Source organism: Lissotriton vulgaris, chromosome 3_1 (assembly GCF_964263255.1).
Source record: "Lissotriton vulgaris chromosome 3_1, aLisVul1.2, whole genome shotgun sequence".
Lineage (NCBI taxonomy): Eukaryota > Metazoa > Chordata > Amphibia > Caudata > Salamandridae > Lissotriton > Lissotriton vulgaris.
In genome coordinates this window covers 666,761,588-666,788,148 of record NC_141689.1, presented here as the reverse complement: position 1 = coordinate 666,788,148, position 26,561 = coordinate 666,761,588, and the positions used below count along the sequence as shown (strand labels likewise).

The 26,561-nt window shown below is 42.8% G+C and overlaps 1 protein-coding gene across 2 annotated transcripts in view; it reads left to right on the top strand.

Annotated features, from left to right (window-relative positions):
• Positions 1-26,561, top strand: part of LOC147726898 (solute carrier organic anion transporter family member 4C1-like) — a 575,548-nt gene that overhangs the window by 476,886 nt on the left and 72,101 nt on the right. The window contains exons 11-12 of one of the 2 annotated variants that reach the window (XM_086960968.1): positions 4,944-5,114; positions 22,902-22,966. In XM_086960968.1, coding sequence (XP_086817094.1) covers positions 4,944-5,114; positions 22,902-22,966 — 236 coding nt within the window. The remainder of the gene's footprint in view (positions 1-4,943; positions 5,115-22,901; positions 22,967-26,561) is intronic. The other variant, XM_086960969.1, reaches the window with a different exon arrangement.

Below are 26,561 nucleotides of genomic sequence, written 5' to 3'. Positions count from 1 at the left end.
CTTGCGGGACAGTGCCTCACCCTCCATCCAGCTGAGTTGCGCCCGCTCTTGCGGTGCAGCTATAGGCGGCTGCAACAGAACTCTCAAAATGGCGGCCGGCTCTTTGGATTTGGGCCTGGCCTGCAAGGATGGCTCAGGGCAACCCTGGAACTCGGACGCTTGAGGATCAAATGCAGAATGGATTTCACTGGTATTAATACCAAACTTGCATGCTCTGCAATATATATATGAACAAACAGCTCCTCTCAACTTCCAGCAAGCGAACGAACATGCCACGCCGGCGATGAAGGAGACGGACCACCAGGTACAGGAACGATGATTTTATTTCACCACAAACAACAGCTACGCATTTCGGGCTGAGTCGCCCTTGTTCAATATATATATATATATATATATATATATATATATATATATAGCCATTAGGCCTATATATATATATATATATATATATAGGCCTAATGGCTAGGGCGGTCGACCTCGAATCTGGGGAACTGGGTTTGAGTCTCGGCAATTACGCTGAACATCCTGTGATTCTGGGCAAATCACTTATCTCCCCGTGCCTAGCAAAAAAATTAATTTGTCCTCATGTAATGCAACTGGTGATATGTAAGGTGCTCTGATGCCATAAAATCAGGTCAAGTTTGCGCTATATAAAAAAATAAAATATATATATATATATATTCCCTGAAAAAAACCATAGGTTTCACACCAGTTATAGTTAGGAATTAGCATTTAAAAAACCTATTAAATTCACTGAAAAAACCATAGGTTTCACACCAGTTATAGTTAACTGGAAATTTTACTGACATAAAACCATTGAAATTCCCACGTTATAGTTAGTTGGACTCACTATAACTTGCGCGTGCAATGCACTGCTATGACGTCACATACTACATCACTCATGACAATGTCAGTGACATCACTGATGACACCATCCAGTGAATATGTGTCTTTCTGAAAAATAAATATGTTTTATATATGTATATGTAAAGGTCGATGGAAGAATAAATGTTTAAATAAGTGTCTAAAATGATATATATATTTTTTAAATTGATTGGTTAACTGGCTTATTAAGTGTATCTTAGTGAATACATATATTAGCGAGTAATGTTTAAATATTTAAATATATGTATCAGTGTTTCACTTTTTGTATAAGTGGCTGCATGGGTTGGTGAGTAGCTACATGTGTGTGTATATGGGTTATTAGATTTTTTTTAGTATCAGTATGAGTGTCAGTATGGTTTGTTGGGGGTATTACTTAGCACATAGATGCATCAATGACTGACTCACTGTCTGTATGTGTTTTGAAGACAACATATGTGCAGGACTGTATGGGTGGATGAGTGTGTATATGTGTGTGTTAGTGAGCGAATGGCTGTCTCACTAGTGTCTTTATCAGTAACAAGATATATTTTAATCTAGTATTTGTAAGTATTGATGTATATAAGTGAGTATATGAGAGAGTGATAGATTGTAAGAGTTCCTTTTTAAATAAGTATGTGTTTCTATAAGTGATTGTTTAAGTGAGTAAGTATGTGTAAGTTTCCTTAGAAGTAAGGTAGTTAGTTTGTGTATAGTTGTATATGCAAATAAATGGATGTTCAATAGTTTATTTGCATGTGTGAGTAACTTTTGGATGACTGTCGGTGTGTAACAGGATGTATAGGTGTATCACTACATATGATGAGTGAGTATATGTATGAGTGACTATATAGAACTGTTGGTGAATGAGTGGATGTGTATATAGATGGTGTAATTTCTGAATTGGTTGTTGTAACTGGTATGGGTATCCCCATTTTTTTAAAATGTTAGTTTCTATTTTTGAATATGTGTTTCAAGGGTTACATTACACTGAAAGGAGGTCTGTCACTCTGTCACAAGGATGGTGTCATCAGTGATATCATGAGTGATGTCACTGACCATGTCATGAGTGATGTAATATGTGACGTCATCAGCAGTGCATTGCACGCACAAGTTATAGTGAGTCCAACTAACTATAACGTGGGAATTTCAATGGTTTTATGTCAGTAAAATTTCCAGTTAACTATAACTGGTGTGAAACCTATGGTTTTTTCAGTGAATTTAATAGGTTTTTTAAATGCTAATTCCTAACTATAACTAGTGTGAAACTTATGTTTTTTCAGTGAATTTCATAGGTTTTTTAAATGCTAATTCCTAACTATAACTGGTGTGAAACCTATGTTTTTTTCAGTGAATTTAATACGTTTTTTACATACTATCATTGGGCTATAGTTGCGCTACATCTGGCTGATATTTGGGCTACATTTGTAATTTTATTGTCTCTGGTGGCCATCTTTGGGCTACATTGGGCTACATTTGGGACTGTTAACCCTCTAGTAGTAAGTGTGTAAATGGATGTTTGTTTTTAAAAGAATTGATTGGTTAACTGCCTTATTAAGTGTATCTTAGTGAATACATATATTAGCAAGTAACTTTTAAATATTGAAATGTATGTATCAGTGTTTCACTTTGTGTATAAGTGGCTGTATGGGTTAGTGATTGACTCACTGTTTGTTTGTGTTTTGAAGACAGCATATGTACAGGACTGTATGGATGGATGAGTGTGTATATGTGTGTGTTAGTGAGTAAACAACTGTCTCACTATTGTCTTTTTCAGTAACAACATATGTTTTAATCTAGTATATGTGAGTATTGATATATATAAGTGAGTATATGTGAGAGTGAGAGGTTGTAAGAGTTCCTGTTTAAATAAGTATGTGTTTCTATAAGTGATTGTTTAAGAGAGTAAGTATGTGTAAGTTTCCTTAGAAGTAAAGTGGTAGTGTGTGTATAGCTGTATATGCAAATAAATGGATGTTCAATAGTTTTTTCGCATGTATGAATATGTGCGTGAGTAACTTTTGGATGACTGTCGGTGTGTAACAGGATGTATAGGTCTATCACTACATATGATGAGTAAATATATATATGAATGACTATATAGAACTGTTGGTGAATGAGTGGATGTGTATGTAGATGTTGGAATTATCTAATAAGTTGTTGTAATTGGTGTTGGTTTCTCCTTTTTTAATAAAATGTTAGTTTCTATTTTTGAATGTGTGTGTCAAAGGTTATTTTATGCTGATAGGAGGTCTGCCACTTTGTCACAAGGATGGTGTCATCAGTGATGTCATGAGTGATGTCACTGACCATGTCATGAGTGATGTAATTTGTGATGTCATCAGCAGTGCATTGCAGGCGCGCAAGTTATAGTGAGTCCAACTAACTATAACATGGAATTTCATTAGTTTTATGTCAGTAAAATTTCCCGCTAACTATAACTGGTGTGAAACCTATGTTTTTTTCAGTGAATTTCAAAGGTTTTTTTAATGCTAATTCCTAACTAAAAGTCTCACTTTATAAGTAAGACTGTTAGCGCTCTAGTTGTTCTTTAGAAGACTCTGGTACATACTATCATTGGGCTATAGTTGCGCTACATCTGGCTGATATTTGGGGTACATTTGTATTTTTTTGTCTCTGGTGGCCATCTTTGGGCTACATTGGGCTACATTGGGCTATATTTGGGCTACATTTGGGCTCTAACATATATATAGCCCAATGTAGCCCAATATATATTTTTTAAAAGTTAATTTTCTTAAAAACAACTGGAGCATATATCTTGAGACATAGCAAACGCACATCGGGCTACCAGGTCTTACAATTTTTAAAACATTTTTTTTTTTTTCTTTTTTTTGCCCTGGAGCACTCCCGGTGCGTGCCCCGGTGAGCGCCCCAGAAAGCGTAGTATTTTGAAGCGCCCCGATGCACGAACCGGGAAGCGTACCGTTAGCGCCAATGTCGCGATCGAAAACAACATCGTGACGCGTCGCGTAAGCGTGACGTATCGCGTAGCCTGCCCAATGTGTCTTATGACGCGCTGCGTAAATGCACCCGGAAGCGCTCCGTGGCGCGGCCCGGAGCACGTAACGTAAGCGCGCCGGAGCGCGTAACGTAAGCGCAGCGGGTCATGTGACTTGAAAATATTACTTTTCATTGGTTCTCATCATTTTTTTTCTCCAAATAATGAAAGCCCCCTCCTTTTTTCCTCATTCTTACTTTCTTCATTGAGAGAGCAAGAGCTATTTTTCAGCAAACAATGGCATCACTTGTTGCTGCAGCTGGTGCACTCCCACCACCAAGAAAAGAAGGTCCACCACCACAGTTTCTTGGAGGACAAGAAGAAGAGGAGGAAGAAGAGGAGGAGGATCAACAACCAAGGCGCTTCCTCCCTGAAGAACCAAGACAAAGGCACGTTAAAGCGCACTTCATTTGGAAATTCTTCTCTTTTCCTGATGACCAAAAAAAGGTGAACGCCCCCAAAGTCACCTGTCTTATTTGTGACAAAGTTCTCTCCAGGGGCAATCACACAAAGAAATATTCTTTTGGTAATTTTACCATGATCCGCCACTTGGAGAGGTGGCATCCCAATAATTTAGCCCAGGCTGAAGTCCAGGAACTTCGAAACAACCCACCCCCTGGGGCCAGCACTTCCTCATCTGTACCCTCACTTTCTGGTCCTGAAGAACGTCAAATGGTGCCAAATATTCAGCAAAAATTTGGCAACCTCAAATTTGTTTGCATTTTCTGTGGCAAAACATTATGCTATGGTGAACTTAGCGTCACCTTAATAAATAATGCTGTAGACAACCACCAATGCAGCAAGAAAAGAAAACAGTAATTCTTTTCTTTTTTTTGCTCCTGATGAGCCATTTCCAATTCCCTGTTTTTTGTTTGTTCCCTTAAAAAACCCCAATTTTTTTTTAAATTGTTCAAAAATACAAAAAAATAAAAAAATGTTCAGAAAAATAATAAAAAAAATATAAAACAACAAAAAGTTCTTTTCAGAACTACCTCCCATTTATAAAATATTGCCAAAAATGTTAAACTCTGGCATTCTTTTTTCTCTTTTGTGCGCTACCCAGACGAGGCGGTGAGGAGTGCGGAGGATCCCGACCAGAGCCTAGCCGAAAGAAGCAAGGTCCGAGGTGTCAAGAGGCCCACCAGTTTTCCGAAGTTTTCCGAGGTTTTCCGAAGTTTTCCGAAGTGTCGAGTCCAGTCGAGTTTTCCGAGGCCTTCTGTTTCCGTGCTTCCCGGTGAGTACCATTGCTGGGACGTATCTAGACGGGTTTGGGTACACAAGTCCGGTCTGCACTGTTTTTAGACAGTGTATCTGTACTGTTTAGCAGTATATCCGTTCTGCACCGCTTTAGCAGTGTATCTGTGCTGTTTAGCAGTACATCTGATATAGGGGGTAGTCATATATGTTTTCAAAATGTCTTTTCATGTGATTAATGTCGTGGTATGAGTGTGACTGTTTCCTAATGTGCATTAATGTGTTCTTGTATAACTAGCTGCATTCAGTATTAAGTAGAGAGGATCGAGCGTTCAGTACCGAGTAAACAAGATGCCGTTTTTCAACAAGTTAAAGCAGATAGGAACTAGGAAAGGGATACTAGAGGAAGAAATTCCTATCCCCCCTAGGGACACCCCAGGTAACTTTATGTACCATAAGCATGGCCTAGATGCCATATTATATCTCGATTTATGGGCCGACTATACTAAACACCTAGACGAAAGGCACAGATGGCCCGTTACCGGAACATGGGATGCCGAGTGCATCATGAAGGTAGAGGAAGCATTATGGAAAAAGAAAGCCAGACAATCTCAGAAAGACGCCATAGAGTTCTGGCGTAAGGAATCACATAAGCGTGCTGAAAGAGCACTACGTAGAGAAGACAGACTTAAAGAATCAGAGAAAGCCCAAGAAAACGAATTAGTTACCGAGGGGATCCGAGTAAAATCAGAACAAATAGACCGCGCACAAAATAATCTCGTAAACGGTATGTATCTCGCGGCCGAGGGTTCACCTGAGGCCATTTCAGAAATACCGAAAGACCTGCCACCACCATTGGTTCCAACTAAAATAACTCATAGGACCACTAAAGACATATTCCTGAATTCCTATCTAGAGGATGTAGCACCCGCTTACACCAACCTGCCTGTTCGCGCCCTGCCTACCGACGGGGACGGGGGTGGTAACCCGCCCCAAAACCATATTCTGCCAGTATCACGACAGGTTTCCCCTGTTCCACCAGCTCCACCACTTCCCGTACCTAAAGTTGAGCTACCGAAACCACTTCCACCTGATCCTACTAAAAGACAAATTCAAGTTCAGGCACAGACTCCACAAAGAAATAATGCTCAAGCTTCCGCCTCAGGGGGTGCGACCGGGGGTCTTCACACCCCGCCACCGACACGCAGGTTACCGCTCGGGGACTTGCGAAATCCTTTTTCGTTCAAATCACCCCGTCTTGACATGTTTAAAGAAAACCTCTCAGTTTGCAGATATGATCCAGTACCCGGTAAAGACGATATAATGGTGATGGCATCACTACGGTTAAGATCTGCTACTGATTTCCTGCTGTGCTATGCAGGAATGAAGGAGCGCCTAGATAGAATATATGAGTTTGTTCAGACTGGGAAGGACCCCGACAGTATTAAGGATGCCATGGAGCATCAGAAAGTTGACGTTCAAGCACAGATACTACGTTTTTTCATTAACTGCCTAATAAGAGAACGAGATAGGCCTGGGACCGATCAGAGTGAATTAGATGCACTAAATAAGTGGGGTCAAAATATATCTGAAGGAAAACACGACAAGGGGACTTGCATAGCCAGTATGTACAAGAAAATTAGAAAAGCAGTGATAGAAATACACCTAAAAGAAAAAGAAAAGGCTTCCTCCGAGGGGGAAGAAGAACATGAAGTACCAGAAGAAACTCTAGACACTATAGCATATGTAGGTAAAGGAAATTACCTTAGGAAAGGCATCCGTCCAGAAAGTAAGAGAGTTCTTTTCTGTGCCTTAACAAACCCGAATTCCGCTGAACATCAGTTCCAGGAAACTGATAAAAGGCTTCGAGATCGAGTAGGGTACCATGTACTGAATTCTATGGATGAACAAGAACTAGCCCGGTCAGCCATATCATGGGCCGAAAATCCAGACATATATAATGATGACACTGTAGCGCAGACATTTCTGAACCTCTCCCCAGATGGACAGAAATTAGCAGGTGTATACATGATTCAGCACCTCCTTACAAAGTACAGAACCCAGCATTCTGACCCAGGTTCCTTACCCGAATTATTAGAAGCATTACTCATGGATAGATGGAGAGGTTTAAGTACCAAATTAATTCAAATAATTCTAGAACAACGCCATAGATATGACACTTTCATAAGCCCCGAATATGCTCCCGCCCCGCCCCCAGAAAGGAAAATGTATCATATGGAACGTCGGCATGGCATTGAAAGTCAGAACCCCTTACGAGAAGTACATCCAGTTATGGGTGAAGATCGTACCTTGAAACGCGTGTATGTACACACGCCACTGGCTAAATTAGAACTGTTAGAAATGAAGAAACTAGTACCCTGCCATGATAAAGACCCTGCAGGCTTTCACAGAGAGCTTAAAGATATGTTACTGATGGGAGATTATACGTATGACGATATCATGAAAATGTTAAAAGTATTACTGCCCACGGGCATCTACGAGAAATTAAAGGAAAAAGAATGGGAGGTGGGAGACACAAAGATTGCATGGGCAGAAATAGAAGATGAAGAGAACAAGCGGGTCCCAGGGGTAGGCCTTGGGGAGAAAACTAAAGCACTGCCAGGTCTGATAGTACAGGTTCTGCCAAGATTATTGACAACTAGAAAAGAAGACTGGGATGCAATCTCAGCATATAAACAGAAACCCGACGAAGATACCAGTGACTTCTATTCAAGATTCGAGAAATGTTTCATTATTAATAGTGGTCTTAAACCAAGTAGCGAGTCGTACCCGCATCTTTTTGTATCCAAGTTAGTTGAGAATTCCCTGTTAGCAGTTAAGAATCGTGTGTACAAGGTTGAGAGTACATGGCAAGCAAATACGCCATCACAGATGTTACAAATGTTACAATACCATCAGAACAGAATTAGAGAAGAACAGGATCAGGAACAAAAACGTATGAAAGACACGAAAATGAAAATGTTAGTAGCCCAGTCGGTCCATACCGACGGGAATAGAAAGGGTACGACCCAGACAGGTCACGCCGCAGCTCCCGTTAAAGGGACATGCAACTATTGCAAGCAGCCAGGTCACTACGTACATGAATGCCCCGTTCTGAAACATAACATAGCGACAGGTAAAACTAAAGAAAGACCGCATCCGCCTAGACAAGACCACAACCAGCATCAGACTTCACAGAACATGCAGCCCATGCAGAATACACAGCCTACGCATGCTTCTTCACCTACAACACAGACAGTAGCGGTATCACAGCCGCAGCCCATTGCCGCGTCTCAGCAAGTTTCACAGCAGATGTACCAGTATGCCCAGTCCGCTTACCCCGATTATCCACGATATACATGAAACAGCCTAGAGAGGGAGTTTGGCTTGCCTCTTATTGAGATTCCTGTAGATCAAGAGGGTCCTTATGTACACAGTCAAGTATTGGGAAAAGACAGAAAGTTTTTAATTGACACAGGGGCAAGCCGCACAACAATCAGTCATAATGAAGTCCCAGGGGCACCCCTCTCAGGCTCACAGAATGTTTCCCTTGGTTTTTCAGGACAGCCCATTGTAAATGAAGTATCTGAACCGGTCCCCCTGGCTGTGGGTCCATTATCACGTATTACAGACTTGTTACTTACGAAATCATGTCCAGAAAATCTGTTAGGAATTAAAACATTGAAGGCTCTAGGAGCCATAATTTGCTGTTCCCCGGAGGGAGTTAGACTCTTTCTGCGGGATTTCAAGGGTCATTATATGTTGCGTGAGTTTGATGTCAGGTTGAAAAATGTACCAGACCACCTGTGGGCAAAAGGCCCAACTGATGTAGGGTGTATGCACATTACCCCATACCGTGTTACACTCAAAGAAGGTGTAGTTCTACCACGAATCAGACAATACAAATGACCATCCGATGCTGTAGTGGCTTTACTGGAAATCATTGAAGAGCTCATTACTCAGGGAGTGGTCGTAGAGACCGACTCCAATATCTGTAATTCACCCATCATTCCGATTCTTAAACGTACTGATCCCAATGCACCGCCAGTATATCGGCTGGTGATTGATCTAAGAGAACTGAACAAATGCATTATTCCACAGTACCCTGTGGTTCCCGACATCTCATCCTTATTGACTGCTATTGATTCAGAAGCAACGTTCTTCACTGTAATTGACCTCAAGAACGCCTTCTTCAGCGTACCTATTGACCCAGAGAGCCAATATCTCTTCGGATTCAGTTTAAATGGACGCAGTTTCAAATTTTCACGCGCACCTCAAGGATTCACAGAAAGCCCCAGCATCTATAGCCAAGCACTGAAAAGACAACTTGATTGTATCACAATGCCAGTTAACACCGCTTTACTACAATACGTCGATGATCTGCTGATCACCGCACGAAGTGAGCCCGAATGTGAACAAGCATCACTGACAGTTTTACATTTTCTGGCAGACAAGGGACACAAGGTGTCTCCTTCGAAGCTACAATTCTGTGTTCAGCAAGTTGTGTACTTGGGTCACTTGCTGTCCAAAGTGGGGAGACAGCTCACTCCCGATCGCATTCAGTTAATTGCAAATATGCCACAACCCCAGACACAAAAAGAAGTGCGGGCCTTCATAGGCCTCACCTCGTACTGTAGACAATGGATTCCTCAGTATGCATTTCTAGCTAAACCACTGATTCAGTTAACAACGCAGGAGGCAGCGACTTCGACTGTCCTTCCCTGGACTCAGGAACATACACAAGCCTTTGAGGAATTAAAGAAAGCATTATGTCAAGCACCAGTTTTAGCGACACCATGTTACAGCAAACCGTTTACACTTTTTGTTACAGAACGTGATGGTACAGCATTGTCTGTCCTCACTCAAGACCAAGCAGGTTCACATAAGCCTTGCGCTTATTTTTCAAGTACATTGGATTCAGTAGCCCAGGCACTCCCTGCGTGCTTAAAGTCAGTAGCAGCAACAGCACTAGCAATCAGACAGAGCGATTCAATTGTTTTAGGCCATCAGTTAACCGTACAAGTTCCACACTCTGTGGAGGTCCTTTTAAACAGAACCCAGACTCAACACTTGACTATAGCACGACTTACAGGTTACGAGTTAACGTTATTCCAGCCACACATAGAAATCAGACGCTGCAGCATTCTGAACCCCGCAACACTGTTACCTACAATTATGACAGATCCAGCCCCGCATGATTGTATAGAGATCATTAATGCAGTAACAAAGCCACGACGAGACTTAACAGATGTTCCATTGACTAATCCAGACCTGACACTTTATGTGGATGGTTCATGCATGAGAACAAGTACAGGAGAGTTAGTGGCCGCATATGCAGTGACCACTGAAACTGAAGTCAGAGAAACACATCGTATTGACACACTGTCTGCTCAAGCGGCAGAGCTCATTGCTCTGACCCGAGCCTGTATACTAGCCAAGAACAGAAATGTTAACATATACACTGATTCCCGTTATGCGTTCGGAGTCGTACACGACTTTGGAATGTTATGGCAAGAACGAGGTTTCTTGACCTCTCATGGTGCCAAGATACAACACGGTCCCCTCATTCAAGCACTGTTAGAAGCAATACATCTGCCCTCAGGCATATCAGTCATGAAGTGTAAAGCACATACTAAAGTTACAGATTCTGTTTCCCAGGGTAATGACCTGGCAGACCAGACAGCAAAACATACAGCATTGACTTACACTCAGACAACTGACATGACAAAGACAATAGGACCGACAAATTGTATGACAGTTAGGGATCCCGCACTAGATGTTATCGATATTCAGACACATGCTACCCCAGATGAAATAAAGAAATGGATTGAACTAGGAGGGATCCAGACAGATCAAGGTTGGATGACGAAGGGAAAATCTACATGGTTTCTCCCTGACTCTATGGTTCAAGTCATAATTAATACAGCACATAGTCCAGCACATCTAGGAGAAAAAGCAATGTTAGACAGTTTACAGAATCTCTGGAGCAATAAACACTTACGAGCAGCGGCAAAACAGAAAGTGCGTACTTGCATGATCTGTTGTCAGTTCAATCCAGGTAAAAGCGTCCCTGTAGAGCAAGGTGGATTTCATCCTCCCGATCATCCTTTTGAAGTCCTCCAGATGGATTATATCCAGATGGACCGTTGTCGAGGATTTAAATATGTCCTCGTAGTTGTTTGTGCACTGTCCCGTTGGACCGAAGCCTACCCAGTCCCAGATTACACTGCTCCGACCACTGCCAAGCAGCTGGTTCGTGAATTCTTCCCACGGTACGGCATGCCTCGTGTCGTGTACTCAGATAACGGTCAGCCATTCTCATCCGAATTAATGAAACAGGTTTCCTTGCTGCTGGGATATCAATGGAAATTCCATTGTGTCCGACACCCCGAAGCCGCAGGCCTTGTAGAAAGACTCAGCCTGGAACCAGCCATGCCGAGACGCCGAAACTGACGACGGTCTTTTACAGCACTTTACCCACCTAGAACAAACACAACCAGGGACGGGTTACCCTTTGAAGTACCAGAACTACTTTTTTGGACAAGACCTACAAAGTCCACTACAACAAGGAAAGAGAAAGTGAAGATAGATACTCCAAAAGGTTTTTTTTAAAGAAATAGGCTGGAATACCGACCGAGAAAAATATCAGTGTGGTCAGAGAGGGATCCTACTAAGGACAACTTACTGAAAATATTCACAGCGCCCTGAAGAAACTCCTTGGTAGGGAGTGAAACGCGTTGGCTGATCTCACCATATATTTTATTGATGTGCCTTTTTTTTGCTGAACAAAGATAAATAAAGAACATTTCTCTACTTATATTTTTTTGGACTCTCATTTTGGTGCGCCCCCATGAGTATCTAAACTTGTAGAAAGGCATAATCAGACACTAAAGACACGTCTTGCTAAAATATGTCAAGAGAAAGGGGTCGACTGGATAGTCGCCCTGCCAGTGGCACTGTTCTATATGAGAATGGTTGCCCATTCGAGATCAGGACTATCCCCGTACGAAGTGGTCTTTGGTAGACCACCGAATATGTGGGGGACGCCCATTCCTAAGAAAATTACTGATGTTGATTGTAGCATGTTGACAGATTACCTTGCCTCCTTGATGTCTGCACTCCAATCATGTCGTTCACAGGTTGCCGCAGCCTTTCCTGACAACACTGATGTAAAGCCGCATGATGTCCGTCCAGGTGACCTGATTCTCATAAGGAACTTCGACAGGAAAAGTCCGCTGGAGCCCCGCTGGAAATCGCCGAAGACCGTTCTACTTACTACGAGGACAGCGGTGAAAGTTGAGGGCCGAAAGGGGTGGATCCACATGAGCCATGTTAAATTATGCAATGGACTGAAATCCGATCCAGGCTCGTCCACCCCTTCCCAAGACTGTATCGAGCCCAGTGACTTTGAAGTTTCCAAGCGAGAGAAAACTTCCCAAGAGGAATACAGACTCAAGCTTCGATCTAGCAAGTCAGACAGTTTAATTGTTTAAGTCCTCCCCTAGGTGAATCGGTTAAATAGTTTCTGACATGTATCCCCTAGATCGAGATAGAGAGAGAGAGAGAGAATTCAAGAAACGTACATACTGCAAATCACTGCGTAGTCACTGTATAGTGACATTGTTAATCATGTTTTTTCTAAGTATTCTGATCATCGTTGCAAGTGTACTTCTTCCAATCTATTGCCCTATTTTCAAGCGTGAACAATCTGCTTACAACGTCTCTGCTGAACACTCTTTTAGCGAGTTACCTCCACACGAACTTTCTTACAGACTTGCGCTGCGCAACAACACATTCATTAGTATGTTACACCACTCCCATCAGACCAATAACGCTACAAACTGCTGGATATGTGGCCGACTCCCTCCCTACCAGAATTACAAGGGAGCTCTGCCCCTTTTTCCATACCCGTTCACTCACAACGGCTCCTGTGGTGCATGGTTCAAAATAATTAATTCCTTAGATCCTGATATTGCTGTCCTTGACGGGAGCTGGGTTTGGGGAAACCTGAACTTAGTCCTGCTCAACGTCTGTTACCCTGATAAGGAGGGACTCCCTATTAGAAAAGGAACTGATCTAGAAAATGAAGTATATGGATTGAGTAATTACACAATTAACCTTATGATTCTTACTGTTGAATCCGAAGCTGCACTAGTCCTGCCCGCTATGCCAGTACTACCAGTCACTGGTGAATTATGTGTCAGAAAGAAAGGTTCAGTACACTTAGGTCACAGTAAATGTACTACTGTGGTCGAATTCAGTGATCATGGTAAATCATCCTTTAAAGTTATCCGTCATTCCTATTTTGTTTGTGGTCATACCGCATACATACGTCTGCCTCCAGATTGGGATGGTACCTGTTATATTGCATTCCTTCTGCCACCTGTTTTTCTAGCCCCTCCTGACTACCACAGAAACACAAATCTAGTAAAGAATAGACTCCGAAGAGATCTCCCGCTTGTCGACTATACAGAAACGGCATGGGAGCAATACACCGATTTTAATAAAGGATTCTTTTTCTTTTTAGGTCCCGTCCAAAACAGTAAATTAATACGTAGATTAACTAGAACGCTTGAAGCTGTAGTACGTGAAACTGCCTCCGCCTTAGGTAACCTAACAGGGGAGCAATCTGCCATACGGGTTGTTGTCCTTCAGAATCGTCTTGTTATTGACGTCATCTTGGCAGATAGAGGTGGAGCCTGTAAGGTCATCGGGTCAAGTTGCTGTGTTTTCATTCCACAAAACGCGCCATCTGTATATCAAGCTATTACACGTCTGCATAAAATTGCAAATCAGATACATCAGAATCCAGGCACCTGGACTTGGTCCGGTTGGTTTTGGACAACGTTAACTGCTTGGGGATGGAAGATCCTATCCTTCCTAGGTTTTGGCCTTGTCATAGTATTCAGCTGCTGCCTGTGCCTACAGTGTGGGCCGGCGATATGTGGACTATGTGCCACTTCATGCATTGAACATTCCAGTTTTCTCTCAAACAGACAACGGAAGAGAGACGAACACATTATGCTACAAGAACAAACTGATCAATTTATGATGATCGATATATCATGAAGGGTCCGTAGGGAACAAGGAGGGAATGAGGAAATATAAATTTTGGTCAAGTTGTGTTCCCTAGCGTGTACCCCACCGTCTCCATGTACGAGTTAAAGTGCATGTAACTTCCCTCCTGTGCCAGCTATGAAGACGCAAATACATTTGCGTCCAACGTTAACATGTCCTCTTTCAGACCCACCCTGAATGGGTTGGATAGTCCGTTCCTAAGTATACTATGCCAATGTCTTTTTGTAGTGTACTCTACATGTTTTTCAGCTCTGGCAAAGTAGGCCCAGAATCTCTGCCATCGAGCCTTTTCCTTCCTCCTGACTCTGAAAGCCTCAGCCCAGGCTGCCCCCGTACCCGTGAACTCTGCCTTACTTCTAGCGCGGCCCACCACGCTTAGCTCAGCCTGCTGCCTGCCAAGACTGACTACAACCTTCGAGTTATCTGTTCCGCTCCTCGAAAATACATTCCTGCCTACTAGCTTCAGTAAACATTCCCCAGCTGCAGAGCCAAAGGGCCGGCCTGTCTCCGTGCAAGTAATTCATAGCCTCTGTTACCATGCTCCCATGGAAGGCCCATGCCCCCACGCTTCTCATGCAGACACTCAGGCGCTTATACACGCACTCACAGTCAGTATAGAATAGCTTCTGCCCCAGAGACCTTTCCGCCCAGATAGCTCAGTTCCTAAACACCAGATATCAGATATGATAGAAGCACAAGTTGATCTGACATGCCAGACTTCTGTCTCTTTCCGTCAGTGCAAATGTCAAACCCCCTGCACCCTCCAGTTTCACGTCAATCACACGTCATGCAGCTGCGCGCGCATCCAAGCCTCCGATTTCTGCTGACATTGCAACTTTCTGCTTAGTGCCACCCCTTTGTGACACCTATCTGTGACGTTTCTAGCACACACCTTCAGTTACGCCTAGTCCACGCCTTCTGATTACGCACTAGTAACACGTGGGTGCTGTTATCTTGTCTACTCTCAGCTGTTACGCCTACTCTATTACTTCCAATGATGTAAATTAAGTATATAAGCTATGTATTGTTAATAAAACTTTGCTCTATCCCTTCTTCCACCCCTGTGGTGGGAAGAACATGATATCCTGGTCTTGACCATTCCTTTTTAAGGAATAAAACCCCTAGGAACTCTAACACCACGGACTCTGTCTTCTTTCTTTCCGATTGAGTTATTATTGATTAAGTACTTACCTGCATAGAAATTACGACGGTAAATTATATATTTACATCAGCTACCTGAGCCGCGAGGAGGCACCGCTGCACCTTGGTACAGCCCTGTTGAGGCGCCAACCGATGCTTCAACGTTAGGGCAGATGCACCCGATGGAGTTACATTTCCAGCGTGACAATCGGCATGTTTTAACCCTCGCTACCCACTTGGAATTTAATTAATATTTACGTTTGAGCCGGGGGACGGCAACTCACTTGAGAAATTATCACACAGCACCACAAGATCCAGAAGGCCACTGGGTGGCCACGCCCACTGGGGCGGGGAACTGTAATCAAGGGTGCTTTATCAGTAGCCGTGACCGGAACTCTGGTGAAAACCTGAGGACTACTCAGAGATGGTCCAGTAATCCACTTAGCCACATGCATAAGGCAGAGATGCTGTCAAATGACTAAAATAATGCCCATTTGGCAATAATTGGTGCTGGTGACACTTGCAGTACTCAAGCACCTTTTTAAATGGCACTGTGGAGCCATATGTTAGGGCCCGATTTAAGTCCATAGAGATGAACCATGGAGCATGTCACACCTGACTTAAAACAGTCCATAAAATGTCTAATCCTGGGAGGTATGATGAGATCAGAGGAGTTCTGAAGTTATGCTATATCTAATATGAGTGGCTAAACTAAGAACGGTTTCTATATTTCCATATGGGTTAGTAGTTATGTGTCTCTTGTATTTATTCCAATCCCAAGCCAAAGCCTCACTTAATAGGACTCTGTTAACCCTTATAAGGCCGCCTGAAGCTCTGCCCTGCTTACTGCCACTATTTACAAAGTTTTACATCTCAGAATCGTTTTTGGAGATACACTCTATAGTTAAAACTTGAAATAAAATATCATAAAATCTCTGTAAAAATGATGCACCTTCGGCTTCATAAAGGTAACCATATTAAATTATATTAATTGGCATATAAATACAGATTTGGGTACTGTAAGGAGCTTGCACTCATAACAAGGTTAATGGCCAGTGGTAAAAGAGATACCACTATGGGGACACATGTTTTAACAAGTGTAAAGTCATGTTATCAGTAAAGAACAATTAGGGCCTGATTATCGCCGCCATCTCGGGACCGACAGACCTCTGGTCGGCAGTCCTGACACCGCTATTGCCATGCGACCGCACATGGTGAGTTTGCATACTTCCATTTCCCTATGGGAGCTTGTGCTGGGGCTGTAAACCGGCTGTAGCACAAGCTTCCATGGAGAAATAGGAGCCTGTGTAAATCCCTGCACCACGTGGCAGGCACCTCACAGTGCCTGTCACATGGTCCATGGATTTTCAAGGGGGCACCATAGGTGCCAACCATACACCTAACCAGAGCCTGCAGAGACTAATGCTTTCCAACAGGCTTTTCATGTTGGAAAACCTGTCGGAATCTGACATCATAATCTCCACTGTGTTAATGCCGTTTGTAGGGGGTAATGAGCAACTTCCAACTGACCTACGAGCTCCTTGTGTCCGTCAGAAACAAGTCGTTCCGTCCGGCCGGTTTCAAATCCGGCAGCTTTTATCATAATAAGGCTATTGGATTTGAAACCTACGATGTGAGTCAGAAAGCCTCCGACCTGTGGTTGAAAACTTTCTGACTCACATCAAAATAGGCCCCTTAATGTGGGGCCGCGCAGCAACAGAAATGAAATACCCTACTATTGACATAAATTTAAGCATAGAGTAGCTTAAATTGAAAACAACGGAAATAGATGACAAGCGATAATCTTCTTATCAAGCCTTTAGAAGTGTTAGCAAAAGAACTGTACCATGGGTTTGAGGAGTCAATTTGGCTCCTGCTATCCACAGATTCTAGTGACACAAACAGAAGCCTATACAGTGACAAATGGAAAAATGCACTTGACCATTACAGAGCAGTGAGTATACGTATATTCTAAAATTTTCCCCAGTGACCCAAGCTGGTTTTGTAAGAGAAACCGCTGATAGCTCAATTTGCAAGTGTATTTTTCGTCCTGGATTGTACTTTGGTGCATTGGCACTGATCTATTTTCACTGTGCATAAACAAACTGCCTTTTAATTGTTAATGCTCCCATTCCTCAATATATCACTGTGCAAGCTCTTGTCCTTCAGGAAAAAACTCAATTTTGTTATTGGTCTATGAAAGCTTGGTACAGACCAGTCATAGTACTCCGCATTTATTGGCTATTTTCAAGTCTTTGGGCCCGATGTAGGTCGGTCGGTAACGGTCGAAAATCGGTATTTTTGGCTGTTACCGACCGGTATTTAAGGATTGGCATGTAGGGGCACAATTTTACAGAATCAGTAAATTTACCGATTCGGCTGAGTATATTACTTCATCTCCCAGACTACCTAGCCTCAGTCCACCAGATTATAAATTGGTCCCTTTGTTTCCATGGAGGGAAAAAGCTGACACCATCCAGCCACATACATTCTCTAATATCCAGCCGAGTGAGCCCCCAAAGAGAAAGAGAGGGCCACCTGTGCTTCCGTAGCACGAACAAGGGTGAAATTGTGGCCCCAAACTGCAGCGTTCCTCGACTTTATTCAAGGGGCTGGAAGCCAAACGACCGCAAGGTCAAAATGGCTTTGACGCTGAGCTAACATGGCCGGGCCAGCAGAGCCAATTGCAGAGAGAGGCGCTCACGTGAAGCAGTGCAGGACAGTGGGGAGAGTATTCCTGGAGGAGACCTGCAACTGAATGGAGGCCACGGCGATGAGTCAGGGGAGTGCTGTGGTCACAAAGACCCCAGAGGAAGTGAAATTTGGCCATGGAGGCACACTAGGAAATGCAAATAATCTCACGGGGCAGGAGTACTCCACTCGCCTCCCCTGGAAGTTGAAATCCCAGCACTTTAGGCTGGCGGGTGAATGTGAAGCCCTAATTGATCGGCTGCAGCACTCATGCAGTGGAGACTCGCTGGACCCCTGAGAAGATCTGGCAGGGACATTAGGCCCCAAGCTGGTAAGGCTAATCACAAGGACATTGTGGCACTGAAGCCTGGCCAAGGTGCGGAGTCCAGATGCGGAGCCCTTCTCCCCCCTGTTGAATAATAGATGGGCGGCTGGCTTGTATACTCAAAGGAAGAATGCCGGTGATGGTAAGCTGAGATTACAGACCTAGTTGAGCTGGTGGTTCTGTTGCCACCAGGGGTGTGGGAGAGTGCTCCCTGCAATGCTTATCGGAAGGGGATCCATCCTCCTGCCTGCACTGTCAGAGATCCAGCAGGAGGATCCCCCTCCATATAAAGGTCTACTATTGAATTCCATGATTGGCCTTCCCCCTGCCACAGGCAACAATGGGCAAAACAGCCAAAAAGAAAGAAATGGTTCCCCGACTGCCCTCTCAGCTACGGCCCAGGGATGCTGAAGAGGGGGATAGGACTCTGATTGGTCCCCCGGTGGTCATGAAGGGGGTTACTTTGGATGTCATACTATGAGTGAGCAATGACTCTCATAAAGCCCTAGAATTAATAATGGATGTGGTTGTAGGAGAAATGAGGATCCTTAGGAAATACTACAGCTACCTGGCTGAACGGGTTACTACTGCAGATCAACTCTGACTATTATAACCCTGGAATTGGAGTTTCAGAGAGAGAGTCTTGCATCCATGGAGGGCATGGTCACAACCCTAGAGTACTGTGCTTATGATGCTTAAAATGGGGACCTTTGGAACAACATTCAAATAATTGGATTACCTGATTGGACGGAGGGGTCTAACGTTCCTGGAAAAACAGCTTCAGGAGGTGGTAGCGCTTGAGGATATTCCTGGAGAGGGTGCATAGAGTTCCAACACAGCCACCAGCACCTTGAATGGCTCTTTGGCTAGTTGTGGCTATGCTACTTCATTACAAAGACTGGTACCACAACTGCACCAGGCTAGGCTGAGGGGAGACATAAAAGTGGAAAATAGCAGGATTATGATTTTTCCAGATTTTACATGTGAGGTCCAGAAAAAAAGAACAACCTTCATGGATGCTAATAGGTGCCTCCAGCTGCTGGGGTTACAATATTAGATGTTTATATCCTGCTAGATTAAGAGTGGTTACCGCAGATGGTGTGAAATTTTTTCCCTCACCACAAGTATGGGACTGGATAGAACGTCAACCCTCCACTGCTGACCTCCCGGCCTCTTGGGTTGAGTACCCTCTCGGAAGAGACCTAGACGTCAAATGCGAGGACTTAGTCGGTGGCCCTTTCTCATTTTATAGCCCAGCAGGAACAATTACGAACAGTGAAAAGAGCAGTGAAACCTAGTGGAGCTGGAGTGCCCCACTGACTAGCGGAGGAGGGGGCTGAAGTTATTGACTCAGACTTAGACCATGATTTGCGTTCTACGGCTGGCTCAGACACTGTCCTACCTCAACGGATGCCTCAAGCAGTGGATGATCTCCTGTGACTGTGGAACCATGACTGATGGATAAGTATGAATTCAGTTTGGTAGATGTTCGATATATCATGCTCCTGGTGCCCTAAGGAAGGGTGTTTTCCCTCAGCTGTGTGTGACTGCTGTCTGAACTTTGCTGGTTGGAGGAGTGGCTTTCCGTGAAGCACCCACGCAGGTGCATGCCCCACTAAGAGGTGCACGTATGTCCAACATGAGAATGGCCCCTATTTATTTTCGGGTTTGGATGGGGTAATGTTGCCTTCTTGTCCTGGGGTCGGGGAGATGGGGTTGTTGTTGTTGCTGTTGAGCTATGTTGTTTGGAAATAAATGTGGTGGTCTTAAGTTGAGAGGATGAAACTCAAGTCGGAAGCAACTCTGCTACATAAGTGCAGTGGTGGAATAGTACTACTTTCTTATGGTTGCACCCTTGAGTCCTGGTATGTCCGTGGGCTGAAATATATTCCCAAAAGATATAAGGTTTACTCCTACGTCAAGAGACGAGGAGTCCACTTAGCCCTTTTGCAGGAAACACACCTTACAGCTAAGGAGGGGTTAGCACTTCACAGGCACTGGTGAGGACAGACATTTTACACCACACACTCCGCTTTTGTGAAGGGTGTTTGTATATGGGTGTACCCTGGGGTACCCTTCCTGAAAACCAGGGAGCTGCACTACCCGGCGGGACAGTACGCTGTGGTGATGGGAGAATAGCTGAGCGGGACCTGGCAATAGTAAACATATATGCCCCAAAAGTGGGCCAAACAAGCTTTCTGGTAAAGATGGAACAGGTGTTGAAATCTTCAGTTGTGATAAGGTTTATAAAAGGCTTGGCACACCTGTATTCTCTCAAGCCTATATTTGATGCTGTAGAGGTATCGCAATTGGGCCTGATGTTCCTCGTGTATACTCCATATGAGCTGATGTATAGCTGCTCATTGTGTTTTCTGACTCTAAAGACTGTCTACTTTGTTTTGATACTTCAGCTCATTGAGTGCATCCACCATACACCACATTTTTCCAGACAAAATGGTGCAGAAGACCAGGGCAGCCTTTTTGCCAAACATTGTGATTGCTTTTCAAATTGGGCAATCCAGCACCATCCCAAAGTTCTTTGATCTGCCTCACCCCTCAAATGAGGAGGAGAGACCTCATTTGCTGGACTCCAAAAGACCCATCCACCAGTGCATGATTAGCATCGCCAACTGAGTGCAAAGCAACTGCCTCAAGCTCAACAAATACAAGACAGAAGTACTGATTTTGAGGAACAACACCTCTCTGTGGAACGACTCCCGGTGGCTTGCTGAACTGGGACCTTTCTCCACCCCCTCTTACCTCTCTTGGAATCTCTGCATCATCTTGGACAGCAAACAAACTTGAAGAACCAGATCCACGCAGTCTCCTCCTCCTGCTTACTCACCCTGGCGAATGCCCTGAAAGATCCTCAAAGGGTTCCTAGTCTCCACCAGACGTACTGTCACTCAAACTCTCATCACCAGCCCCTTGGACTATGGGAACAGTCCGCAAGAATCAGAATACACCTCCTGAAGAGACTGCAGGCCATTCAGAACTCAGTGGCCAGACTCATCCTTGACCTCCCCAGATGGACCCACATTACCCAACACCTGAAGAAACGCCACTGGATTCCCTTCCACAAGAGATGTAATTTCAAGAGGCTTACCCTCGCCTAGAAAGCGCTGCCCAACCCAGGACCAACAAACATTAACCAGCACCTGAGCATCTACCAACCCTCCAGGCTTCTGTGCTTCATCTCCTTCTCCCTCGCTCACCACCCCCATCCGCTGAAGAACATTGGAGGGCATGCCTTCTCATACCTCGCCACGAAGTCCTGTACTAGCCTCCCCCTCCATCTCCGGACCTACCCTCTCTACAGGAATGCAGAAGGGGACTCAAGACCTGACTTTTCAACTGCACCTGAGCAGCTTGACTCACAGCGCCTGGATACCCTTTCAGGTTATGAGGTGCATGTTATAAATATTGATTGATCGATCGCTTGGTTGACCAGGTGGATGTGATCTTGTGGATGGTCATCTTATGAACCTTGATCCAGGTAGGTTGTTAATTTTGAAAAAGTCGATAAAAGCTATAAATGATGTGGTCCAACAGATGTGTTCCCTAGATCACGTTTTCATGATATGGAATGGTACAGTGGAGGATCACTACCTGCAAAAAAATTGTCATTGTCGGCCCATTAAACATTCATCAGTGTTGTTTGGGCTTATTAGCTATAGATGTGCAGGCAAGGAGCAATATCTTTCCCTTGCTGTGCGTTGCGATAAGCTGTGCAAAAATCAATTGCTTCTAGCATTTCCTCATTTTAATTTCACTTACTGATTCGTTTGTTCAATAATGATGTTCTGTGTAGTGTTTCATTAATAAGGATAATTAACTAAACTAATAATATATCTGCAGCACAGTTATAAATTACACACACGTATACTATCATAAAACATGAGTGGCAATTTGATAATTAGATTATATTTCAGTTCGGAAGCTGCACTTCTTTCCCTTCAAAAGTGGCCAAAACTGAGTATTTTTTAACTAAGGCATTCATGTTGCTATTCTAATTGTTATTTGAGCACCTTCTTTTCAGGCTTTGCCCTATCGACATACATCCGCCTGTGTTGCTTGCTTCCAACACAAAAGCTTGGGAAGGAACTATAAGAAAAGAAATTATTCATGTGTTCCAAAGTACTGTGTCCTTCATTTTAAGTGTTACATCTGATTCGCAAAACGTTTTCTGCTAACACACTCACATACCTTAAAAATATATTTAGAGCCAATACCAATGCTAGAAATCTTTGTTTAAAATTAATTATCTGTTGGTTGTTATACAAGTGTGGGTGAATAATGGAGAAGGAAGGCCTTTTCCTTTGTTGACTGGCTGCAAGGAATAGAAGTTCCTGCTGCCGTAAAAGCAGCATGCTAAAGAAAAATCCCCCTTCTGGTTAGAGACAGATAAAAACACACGTGTTCGAACTGTAATTATATGCTTTTCCTCTATTTAAATTATTTGAACCTATGATTATTATTATTATTTACACGTGGCTTCTGCTGAATCTGAAATTTTGATGTGGGCAAGTTCTTTATCTAGTATGAAAAATTTTATGAGTTTGGCCAAATTCAAAATAACTCTCTCATTTTCAGGTGTGTACCAGACAAGCAGCGGTCCTTCGCTCTCGGAGTGCAGTGGTTGTTTGTTAGGTTATTAGGTAAGGCATTATTTTTCATTTATATCCTAATAGTGGTTTACCTTTTACCTATAAACTTTAACAGCAGTCAGTTATGGATGAGCGACAGCGGTACTTTTATGTCAGGTGGAAAACATGAATGAGTGAATTCTGACTTGTATAGCGACTTCCCCATTAAATATTATAGTATTCCCTTTCACTGTGCCTCCGTAGAAAGACACTTTTACCTGCCCTTCACAGAAATAGTTTTATTTTTGTTTCCAGATTAGTTAATGATTACAAAATGTTTATGTGTCGCCTGAGATGGTCAGTGCATTGGAAATGGCCAACGACCTGTAACGTTCCCTTTTTTGCCCTCACCCTCAATGCTTGTTGGTAAAATATTCACCATGTTAATGGATTTTCCATGATAAAAAGTGCAATTTAGGATTATACCACTCCACAAATTCTGTGAGTCATGGTTTATGCACATCTGCTTTCAATTTATATTGATAATATAGTTCTTCAGAAATGTTTGTTTTCAGATATTTCTTGTTCTGTGGGTTGTAGGTACTGATGCCTCTTTCAGACCACCAAATTGAACGACTGTTCGCTTTCAAGATCACACTGTTTCTTCATACAGGTGTTATAGTTTGTAATAGAGGAAATACTACATCATGTGAAGTTGATCACTCTACCTAACCAGAGAGCAGCCTAACAGTTCAGAGAATATAAGACCTAAAAAGGAGCACATGCCTCAGATGAAGTATGAGCCCTATGGCTGGAACACCTCTCTATGAGATCTAGCAAGATGCTTCTCTTGGGATCTAGGGCTCAGGGTCTTTCATGCTATATTTACAGAATAGTGTAATCTCAGCTCAAGCATGTCAGGAGACCTACGAAGTACCAATAATGTGGCATTCAATGCTTGTAATATCCCTGACCACCATATTCCCCTTTTCTCCTAGGTCCTGGAGACAGTATTAGGACATTTCAATTCATATGTTTTTGTGATCTCTTGCTAACTTTTTTACTATGGGGCATATGTAGGTAATTTCCATTTTGCGATTCTCAAATTGAGATTTTTAAGGAATCGCTATTTGAGAATAGCAAAATGGAATGTAGGCAAAAAAAGCGCAATTCTTTTGCGAATTGCTAAAATTGCTTAATTGCGATTAGCAAATTGCGAATCGCATTTAAGGAATGAGTGTCCCATTCATTCCTATGGGCCAAGAGGCCCATAGGAATGAATGGGGATACATTCTCAAATTGCGATTTTCTATGATAAAATCGCAATTTGAGAATCGCAATTCCAAGGGTGCCAGGGTGTCCAAAGCAAAACAGAACAAGCGGTGCAGTTAAAGGTGTACCCAGTCCATGTCCTGAGGAGGACCTTTAATCAAGTTTGGTTCGAAACGCGTTGACCCCCAGCCCGCGGCAAGAAAGAAGGGTGCAGCTAGGGACTAATTCAGTCCACTTGTGTGGGGCCTGGCTTGCAACCGCAAAAGTCACTCAGCCACGGGTCTTGTGAGACAGGCAGGCATTGGTTTACCATCCCTAATTCCGCCTGTCCACTGGTATTCCAGCAATAGGACTGGTTATATGTCTATTATATTGTAAGATTTTTGATTCACAGATTAATTTGGATTGTACCTTTACGGATTCTAAGTTGTATTGTGGTGTCATATAATTGTTTGAATATTTGATATTCATGTCTGTAAAGTTTGTAAACTTTGTATGTATGTTGCACATCATCGTTTGTTTTTGCGTTTGACTTGACTATTTTTGACAGTGGTTTCCTTTTGATGTCATGATTTTATGAAAGAAAAAGAATGTTTTGGATGAAAAATAAAATGTTTTGCTAAATATACGCTCTAGTGACACAGTACTTATTGGCTGTGTTTACTTGAATTTTCAGTGAAATATTCTGGCCAGCCGCTTGTTCTGTTTTGCTAATTGTTGAGGTCCAGGCTGGACGGTTCATTGGGCCTAAACCTTTTGTGCATACATACAGGGTGTCCAAAGGACACATGTTGCACCCCTGGAATGTGCCTGTAAGTACATGTGGCACACATACATGCCCAAAGAGCACGTTTATGCGCCACATGGCACTTTGAATTTTTTGAAAAAATGCATTTTGACAGGAAATCGCAAAATACCATCTACTTGGAGTAGGTTGTATTTTGCTATTCCTTAAGCCAAACTCGCATTTTAAAAGTCACCCTTACATAGCATTTAAGGAATCGCAAAATTACGATTCCTTAAATGCTTGAGCAAAATAAGGAATCGCAATTTTTGCAATTCCTTATTTTGCTATGTGGCACTTACATACCAAATGGCCGTTTGCGATTCGCAAACGCCTTCCTACATATGCCCACCTATATGTTTTATTTATTATTCACTTGTGATCTTCCTTTTTTTTCAATTTTCAGTAAAGTCAAGCTTGTTAGTTATGTAGATGCTTGTATGTGTTTAGACAGAGCCTTCACTCTGGGAATTTTCTTTAAGGTTCATAGATTCTTAACAATCTAGTGTTATAGAAGCTTAAGCCCCTTTGCAAGCAAGCTGTTCATTACTAAAGGTAGTCTTTTTTTTCAAATCAAATCAGCTTTATTCGATTTTGGTTCAATAAAAAATCTTAAAAGCACAATATTTAAAAAGATAAAAACTTTTAGGATAATATTACATGGTTCAGGGGCACAAACATAATCCATGTTTTCACAATTATATTGCATAGTGCAGAAACAACAAAAACAATCCATATATATACACAGAGGAATACAAAAAGCTAGTTTTAGCAAAAGCTTCACATAGTGTTCCGGTACCTAATAACAGCCTTTAAGAAGGAAGAAATGACCATAATGATTTGTTCATTTTCTAGCAGTTGTAACCTTAGAAAAGCTGTTCTACATTGTCTTAGGCCCCAGCTTCTAAGAGTAGGCATTCAAAACGTGTTCCTCTGTACAACATAATATTTACAAAACAAAGTGCAGTGCAGAGTTGTTCGTATTGAGATATCATGACATGGACATGTGGGTGAATTTTTTGTCCAATCATTTGTTTCAGGGAATGTGCTCATTCTAAAAAAAGAACCACAACGAAAACGGGCAAAGAGCATATGGCAGAAACTGCTCTGTACCAATGCCAGATAGGGTTGTAAATCTGTACATGTGGTCATCAAATGATTGTCCATGACTGATTTCTTCTCTCTCTCAATGAGCCAGCACTTTTTCTCCAGGTGGTTCAGGCAGTGCACTTTTAACATTTTTCTGGTTACGGTTTCTATGCTGCTAGGAGAATCAAAATATTCTGGGTGGCCAATTGCTTGTGAAATTCTTTTTATGTAACTAATCCATGACATATTAGCCACATATTAGACAATCCAAAATTGCGTTCCTAATAAAACCTGTCTCCACAGATACCCACACCTTGTGCACAATAGGAGGGAATTGATTTTTATGATGTCAGAGATGTATGAAAGACCGAGTTCCCTGTGGCAGCTAAAAGTGGCCGTAGAGCTGGAAACCGCCAGCAAGTAGCAGATAAAAGTATTTTCACTAGATCGAATTTGTTCTGCTCTTTCAATACCCCAGATGCCAGCTCCATATGTCCCTGTTGGAATGCATTTGGATTTAAG